This window comes from Pan troglodytes, chromosome 2, assembly GCF_028858775.2.
Source record: "Pan troglodytes isolate AG18354 chromosome 2, NHGRI_mPanTro3-v2.0_pri, whole genome shotgun sequence".
NCBI lineage: Eukaryota > Metazoa > Chordata > Mammalia > Primates > Hominidae > Pan > Pan troglodytes.
In genome coordinates, this window is record NC_086015.1 from 50,905,146 (window position 1) to 50,912,984 (window position 7,839).

The following is a 7,839-nucleotide window of genomic DNA, read 5'->3' on the forward strand; positions in this document are numbered from 1 at the left end:
GAAGAGAAGGGAGGGAAGCAGATGAGGAAAGGCAGACAGAGCCCAGGCTTTGGCCACAGGGCCGGTTTCAGCCGGCCGGGTGGGCAGCAGATTCCAGATGGGCCACATCTGGGAGGCTGTGGTCACCCTGTGGCTCCCTGGGGACCAGAGGGAATTGTGGGCCTGGCTGGGTGGGGCTGGGAATATGGCGCCCAGGACAGAGAGCCTTTCACCAAGCCAGGGCGGGTCCAGCCATCAAGGCAGCCTTCCAGGGTGGCTGGAGAGTCCTGTGGTTGGAGCCCTACAGAGGGAGAGAAGGGGGCTGCAAGCTGGGAGTGGAATGTGGAAGATCCAGAGGCTGGGGACCCTCCAAGGTCACTTAGCCTCCCTGCAGTGAGGCTGGGGCTCCAAAGTGGGATGTCACCCTACTTTGAATCCCACCATTAGCACTTAGATTTGGGGAATCGATCTCCCCCAGCAGTGGCCGTGGGAGTCTCACAGCAGGTACTCAGGGCAGGCATTGAGTGGTGGTAGAAGCATGGGCCAATGTGGTTAATCCCAACTTCCCAATGAGGAAATGGAAATAGAAAGACTTGGGACACCTGCATGAGGTCAGCAGCTCCTTGGAGTCCAGCTGGCACTAGAAACCAGACCTCCTGCCTCCTGTTCATGATCCCAGGGGAAGGGGCACACAGGGAGCCTCCCAGCTGAGGGAGAGTTAGTCTGGGTACTTGCCCTTCTTCAGAGACACCTGGAAGGTGGTTCCAAGAGCAGAGAGAAAGGCGAGAGGCCTGGCCTGGGGCTGAGCACTTGAAGAGGACAGGGCCCTGTGTTGTATGACCTCAGCAAGTTGCCTACCTCTCTTGGCCTCTGTCAGCCCATCTGGAAAATGGGGCCAGTGCCAGTACCTGTATCGCAGAGGCCATAGTAAATTCTATGAGGTGGGTACAGCCCACAGAAATACATTTTCTCCAGAGTGCTCCAAAGCCTGAATTTTCCTGCTTGGGGCACACCTGTCCCTGCAGGAACCAACAACCACTGATGGGCCGGGTGCAGTGGCTCATGCCTGTAATCCCAGCACTTTGGGAGGCCGAGGCAGGCAGATCACCTGAGGTCAGGAGTTTGAGACCAGCCTGACCAACATGGAGAAACCCCATCTCTACTAAAAATACAAAATTAGCCAGGCATGGTGGCGCATGCCTGTAATCCCAGCTACTCGGGAGGCTGAGGCAGGAGAATCGCTTGAACCTGGGAGGCGGAGGTTGCAGTGAGCTGAGATCACGCCATTGCCCTCCAGCCTGAGCAACAAGAGCGAAACTCCGTCTCAAAAAAAAAAAACAAAGCAAAAACAAAAAAAAACAAACCACAGATGTATTCATCCTTCTGGGTCACTAATCATGGCCTTGACTCTCCCTTGGTATCCCCTACCCTGTCTGTCTCTGGGCACAGGGCGCCCCTGTCTGCCGGAATGGGACCACATCCTGTGCTGGCCGCTGGGGGCACCAGGTGAGGTGGTGGCTGTGCCCTGTCCGGACTACATTTATGACTTCAATCACAAAGGTGAGGCCTGCTGGAAGGGGTGGGGATTACAAGGAGGCTGAGACTTGGAGCTAGGGGTTCAGTGCCTCGAGACCTCCCTGCCGGCCCTGACCTCCCATGGACCTGCAGGCCATGCCTACCGACGCTGTGACCGCAATGGCAGCTGGGAGCTGGTGCCTGGGCACAACAGGACGTGGGCCAACTACAGCGAGTGTGTCAAATTTCTCACCAATGAGACTCGTGAACGGGTGCGAGCCTTTCTCCTCCCCAACCTGACCGGGATAAATTCACTCCCACCCCACGGGTGACCCCTGACCCAGCCCTGACTCCTGACCTTGACTCCTCCAGCAACCTTACCCTGGCCTCTTGCTCTTACCCTGATGCTCTCCCTGGGTCCCAGGGCTCTGACTGTGTCTCCCCCCGCCCCGCACAGGAGGTGTTTGACCGCCTGGGCATGATTTACACCGTGGGCTACTCCGTGTCCCTGGCGTCCCTCACCGTAGCTGTGCTCATCCTGGCCTACTTTAGGTGGGCGGGGCGGGGCGAGAGGCGGCGGGACATGGTGGAGGGGGGGCGGTGGCCGAGGTCTGATGCGACCCCCTCCCTGCACCCATCACCCCCGGCGGGTGTCCCTACCTACGGCGCACAACCCAGCTTCCTGTCCACCCACCGCGCGTCCCCGTGCCCCCACCCACGGTCATGTCGCGCGCCCCGCAGGCGGCTGCACTGCACGCGCAACTACATCCACATGCACCTGTTCCTGTCCTTCATGCTGCGCGCCGTGAGCATCTTCGTCAAGGACGCGGTGCTCTACTCTGGCGCCACGCTTGATGAGGCTGAGCGCCTCACCGAGGAGGAGCTGCGCGCCATCGCCCAGGCGCCCCCGCCGCCTGCCACCGCCGCTGCCGGCTACGTGAGTACCCCTCTGCCCGCCCGCCCGCTCCCGGTGCCGCCACTGGCCTCGTGGGGCCCCGCCCCGCCCCCCTCCAGCCCGGCCCTCGCTCTGCCCGCCTCCTGCCAGCGCCACTGGCTTCAGCCACTCAAACCCGTCTTATAGGGTCCCTCGCAACCCTCAGCTCTGCCGCCGACCCTGCTGCCAAGGGCTCCGAGTGTCCCACACGCCCCGCGCTGCCATCAAGGCTCCTACCGCAACCCAGTACCCTCTAGCCACTCTACCTCTTCACTTTGCCTCCTGCCCCTGACACCGCATCCCCCTGAGAGAGCCCCCCAAACGAAGCCTGCCCCTTCCTGGCCTGTTTGGCCGGCACCACTTGTCCTCTCCTGCCGCCCCAGCCCCCCAGCCCAGCCCTGACTTCCCGGAGGCAGGCCCTGCCCTCTGACTAACACCAGCTGGTCTCTTAGGCGGGCTGCAGGGTGGCTGTGACCTTCTTCCTTTACTTCCTGGCCACCAACTACTACTGGATTCTGGTGGAGGGGCTGTACCTGCACAGCCTCATCTTCATGGCCTTCTTCTCAGAGAAGAAGTACCTGTGGGGCTTCACGGTCTTCGGCTGGGGTACGCGGGCACAGCGGGTAGTGAGGTGCCAGCAGGGGTGGGACCGTGGGTGACAGGGAGAGGGCAGCCCCTGGGGGGAGGCGCCCACACAGCACATCCTGCCCCAAGTGGAACAGCAGGAGAGAGGCCTGCCGCCCTTCTGTGATCCTGACCCTATTCCAGGCTCAGGGAACAGCAGGGCTTGGCCAGGGATCAGGTTCACCTGAGGTTAGATTCACCTGAATTGAGGCTCGGCCCAGGAGAGGGAAAGGAGGAACCATCAGGCCAAGATTCAGCTCAGGATCAGAGTAGGATACTGGGTCAGAGGTCAGCCTGGGGCTGGAATTGGGATCCAGGACCCTCCCTCTACCCTGAGCCCCATGGACTAGGCCAGCATCTATTACCCCACCAGTCCCCTTGCTGGGATGGGGCGCGGGGCTGCCCACACCATTGCCAGCCTCAGCAGGCCTGCGGGGTCCATGGCCCAGAGCCGTGGGCCCAGCACCTCAGCATCACCTGAGCTTCACAGCACCTCTGCAGAATGGGTTGCTGGAGCTGCGCACTCCTCCCAGCCCCCCACAGGCTCTGGGATCCAGTTACCGATAATTGTCCATTATTGTTGGCAGCTGCAGAGCTTGGCTGGGCTCCGGGACAACTGGCCAGACTGCAGAGGGGTGGGCCGGGTGGCTGGAGCCCTCTCCGCACTCAGCACCCAGAGGCCCACAGGTCAACAGCCACCGCCTCCCTGCCCCTCGACATACATCCTGACCCTGACCTCACCATGACAAGCCCCAGAGTTGGGGAGACCTGGGCCCAGTCCCAGGAACAGATGCAGGCTCTGGGGCTAGGAGGTGTCCTAGTGAACTGGCGACATGCAGATTGGGAGTGCATAGAATCCTGGGGCACAGGAATGTCACAGCTCTTTTTCTTACCCTAAAGCCAGGTCATACCCTATCCCTCCAAGGGTGTACCAGGCCTAGAGTCAAGTTGGTGGTGTGTGGTCGGGGAGGACCTGGGGCTCCCTTCCCAGAGGCACAGCTCACCCAAATATACCATGTGCCCCCTGAGCTGGCGCAGGCCAGGACATACTGACACACCGAGGTCTCCCTGTGGCCTCTGCTTGGGACAAAACCTCTCACCCCATCCAGTCTCATCCACGAGGGCTAGGACCTTTCAAACCAGGTTGTGGGGGGTGCTGTGCTGGGGCAAAAAAAAATGCGGAAAATAGGCTGTCTCCCCATGGGAGCTGCAAGTCCAAAGCAGTGCCCTCTGCAGAGGCAATGGACAGGGCATGGATCAGTTAGTGATACCTTATTATTATATTATACCTTGTACCCCATATATGTGCATATGACATGGAGCCAAGATGGGGGCAGAGGCTGAGCTGGGTTTTGAGGGCTGGAGCCCCAAGGGGAAGCTGTTAGGGCACCACATGGCAGAGTGTGGCTCTGTCACCAAGTGGACCAAGTGCCCAGTGTCAGGGGTTCAGGGCAATGGTGGGGTAAGCTGGGGGTCATCGAGGATGAGGGGGGAATGACCTTGTGGACAGCAGCCACAGTCCTGCACACTGTCCCCCTCTGTGCCCGCAGGTCTGCCCGCTGTCTTCGTGGCTGTGTGGGTCAGTGTCAGAGCTACCCTGGCCAACACCGGGTAGGTCCAGGTGGAGAAGGGGCCCAGGCAAGAAGCACCCCTGGGTCCCTTTTCTTCCAGGAAGCATGTGAGAGGGCCTCCTGTACCCTGGCCTCAAACGGCCCAGCCTCAGGAGTTCTCAGTCCAGCCTCAAGCCAGGAGCACCCTCAGGGTCACAGGAGGCTACTTCCAAAGAGGCCTGTGAGGGAGGCCTCAGGCCTGGCCACACCCAACACCCCTGCCCTGTGTCCTCAACAGCTAATGTCAGACCAGACCAAATCTGGGCCTCCGTGGGCAGTCTTAGGATGGGAACAGGAGGGATGGGAGCTAATGCCTCAACCTCCCCCAGGTGCTGGGACTTGAGCTCCGGGAACAAAAAGTGGATCATCCAGGTGCCCATCCTGGCCTCCATTGTGGTGAGCAGGGGTGGGCTGCTGGCCACAGGGGTGGGTGGGATGTGCGCCTGGGTCCCCCGGAACCAGCCCCTGACAGGGACCTAGGAGGCTTCCCTGGACCCCAGTGTCAGAGCTACAGAGGCCGGAGGACCAGCTGATCCACACTCCAGCCCAGAAAGGAAAACCAAGGGCTCAAGGAGCCACCCAGAGATGCAGTGACAGAGCAGAGCCTATGGCCGTGGCTGCCAGGCCTTGCCCCGCCCCACTAGGGTGCAGCCTCCAGACGCAGCCCCCTCACTCCCACAGCTCAACTTCATCCTCTTCATCAATATCGTCCGGGTGCTCGCCACCAAGCTGCGGGAGACCAACGCCGGCCGGTGTGACACACGGCAGCAGTACCGGTGAGCCCACCATGCCTGCCATGCCCTGGCTCCTCAGGGGTCCCCGAGTCCTGGTACCATGTACCCCAGGAAAGACAGTGGCCCCATGAATGATCCTGGGGCAAGGGAAAGGACCCAGCATCTGACTCCCTGGCTGTCCTCACCCACCTGGCCTGCCCAGCAGTGATGGGAGGCCCTAGGGCACCCCAAAGCCAGCCTGCCCACTTGTACCAGGCCCTGCACTAGAGCTGGAGTCTGTGAGTGTGCAACGAACTTGAACCTCTCCTCAAAGAGTTGGTTGCAGGGGGTCTGAGGAACAGGTAGGCGGTGAGTGGCCCCAGGAAGGCCGCAGCTCAGCTGAAACCTGAGGAGCAGACTGTGGGATAGTGAGGTTCGACCGTGGAGGGGAGTGCTTGCCAGCTGAGGGCTCCACAGGTGCGAAGGGCCCAGGGACAGGGGGACTGTCATTTGAAGTCCACTCCGGGACACCGCTGAGAACCAACGGGCCCTATTAGCACTTAGCCAGGACAGCAGCCATGCAGGTGAACTGGGTTGTCCTCCCGTGGTGACTGGAGCCCTGGGCCCCTTTGAGCTTCTGGAGCCTGGGGCTGGCAGGGTGGGGGTGGCACAATGCTTGTTGAAGGAGAAGTGGCTTGGCCCTGACCTACCTGCCCCGCTGGCCCAGGAAGCTGCTCAAATCCACGCTGGTGCTCATGCCCCTCTTTGGCGTCCACTACATTGTCTTCATGGCCACACCATACACCGAGGTCTCAGGGACGCTCTGGCAAGTCCAGATGCACTATGAGATGCTCTTCAACTCCTTCCAGGTGCGCAGTGCTGGCCCGGGCCTGGCTGAGGGTGGGAGGGGTTCCGGGGGCAGGCCTGATTCGAGACACCCCTCTTCGCAGGGATTTTTTGTCGCAATCATATACTGTTTCTGCAACGGCGAGGTAAGCAGGAGACAGTGTTGGCATAGGGCAGGGTGGGGCAGATACCCCAGAGGCTTCCTCAAGGCTCATTTCTCCATTCTTCCACCCCGTTATTTCTTTGTTCTTCCAAGAACACCCCTGAGGACATTCTGAAAGCAGAGAAGTCTTTCCAGATGATGCAGGTTCAGGATGTGCTAGGATGTGGGGACTCTTCAGTCACTGGCATAGCCAAGTGTCTTCCCAGCCCCATGGTTCAATTATCTGTGACCCAGATTGGAGGACTCAGCCACCTTTGGGGCAATTTGAGCCTTGTAGATTCTGGGTGTGTCGGCTGCCTGTAGCCAAACACCCTGTTGTGAGGATGGGATTTCACTTGGCCTTGGAGTTTCCCAGGAGTCACCTATTCCCATTTTCATTCCGTGCTGGGTGTCCAGGGGCCGGGATGGGGCATCGCTGGGGTTGGGAGACACACCTGACTGCCGCACCCTTACTGCCCCAAGGTACAAGCTGAGATCAAGAAATCTTGGAGCCGCTGGACACTGGCACTGGACTTCAAGCGCAAGGCACGCAGCGGGAGCAGCAGCTATAGCTACGGCCCCATGGTGTCCCACACAAGTGTGACCAATGTCGGCCCCCGTGTGGGACTCGGCCTGCCCCTCAGCCCCCGCCTACTGCCCGCTGCCACCACCAACGGCCACCCTCAGCTGCCTGGCCATGCCAAGCCAGGGACCCCAGCCCTGGAGACCCTCGAGACCACACCACCTGCCATGGCTGCTCCCAAGGACGATGGGTTCCTCAACGGCTCCTGCTCAGGCCTGGACGAGGAGGCCTCTGGGCCTGAGCGGCCACCTGCCCTGCTACAGGAAGAGTGGGAGACAGTCATGTGACCAGGCGCTGGGGGCTGGACCTGCTGACATAGTGGATGGACAGATGGACCAAAAGATGAGTGGTTGAATGATTTCCCACTCAGGGCTGGGGCCAAGAGGAAAAACAGGGAAAAAAAGAAAAAAAAAAAGAGAAAGGAAAAGGAAGTGGTGTGTGGCTTCCTGTGGCCCAAACTGGGGACTCACTCCAAGAGGGTGGGGCTGGGAGCCAGGGAAAGCTGTGGCGGGAGGGCCATGAGTCATGGAGGAATCCTCAGGTCTCACTTCAGAACGGGGAGGGATCTGGGGCCTGTGGTGTCCAGCAGAAAGGGCCCAGAGTGGCTCAAGTCTGCAGGGGTCACACAGCAGCCAAGTGGACCCATGTGGGAATCCAGCCTCCGTTGCCGCCAGCTGTGGAGCTGCTCTCCACACTTGTACCTAGACCCCATGGGGGACCCAGGCTCCTCTGGGCCAACTCTTCTGACTGCTGCCCCCATCACTGCCACCCAGGGCTGCTGGCAGATCCCTCGGGTCCCTGGCCACACCCCCAAGCCTACGGCCCTGCCACAGAGTGGACCTTTCCTGGCTGTCCGGTGGCCACTCAGGGAGCCCTCCACGCAGGAGCCTTAG

At 60.7% G+C, this 7,839-nt stretch overlaps 1 protein-coding gene across 8 annotated transcripts in view; it reads left to right on the forward strand.

The window, feature by feature from the left end:
* The window catches only part of PTH1R (parathyroid hormone 1 receptor), a 31,514-nt gene extending 24,137 nt beyond the window's left edge, over positions 1 to 7,377 (forward strand). For 7 of the 8 annotated variants that reach the window (XM_001152239.7, XM_063806761.1, XM_016940912.4 and 4 more), the window contains 11 exons: positions 1,429 to 1,539; positions 1,648 to 1,766; positions 1,952 to 2,046; positions 2,236 to 2,431; positions 2,881 to 3,034; positions 4,603 to 4,663; positions 4,992 to 5,058; positions 5,344 to 5,438; positions 6,103 to 6,244; positions 6,326 to 6,367; positions 6,847 to 7,377. In XM_001152239.7, the coding sequence (XP_001152239.1) occupies positions 1,429 to 1,539; positions 1,648 to 1,766; positions 1,952 to 2,046; positions 2,236 to 2,431; positions 2,881 to 3,034; positions 4,603 to 4,663; positions 4,992 to 5,058; positions 5,344 to 5,438; positions 6,103 to 6,244; positions 6,326 to 6,367; positions 6,847 to 7,233 (1,469 nt within the window). In that variant the 3' untranslated portion in view covers positions 7,234 to 7,377. The remainder of the gene's footprint in view (positions 1 to 1,428; positions 1,540 to 1,647; positions 1,767 to 1,951; positions 2,047 to 2,235; positions 2,432 to 2,880; positions 3,035 to 4,602; positions 4,664 to 4,991; positions 5,059 to 5,343; positions 5,439 to 6,102; positions 6,245 to 6,325; positions 6,368 to 6,846) is intronic. The other variant, XM_009445371.5, reaches the window with a different exon arrangement.
* The last annotated feature ends 462 nt before the right edge of the window (positions 7,378 to 7,839 follow it).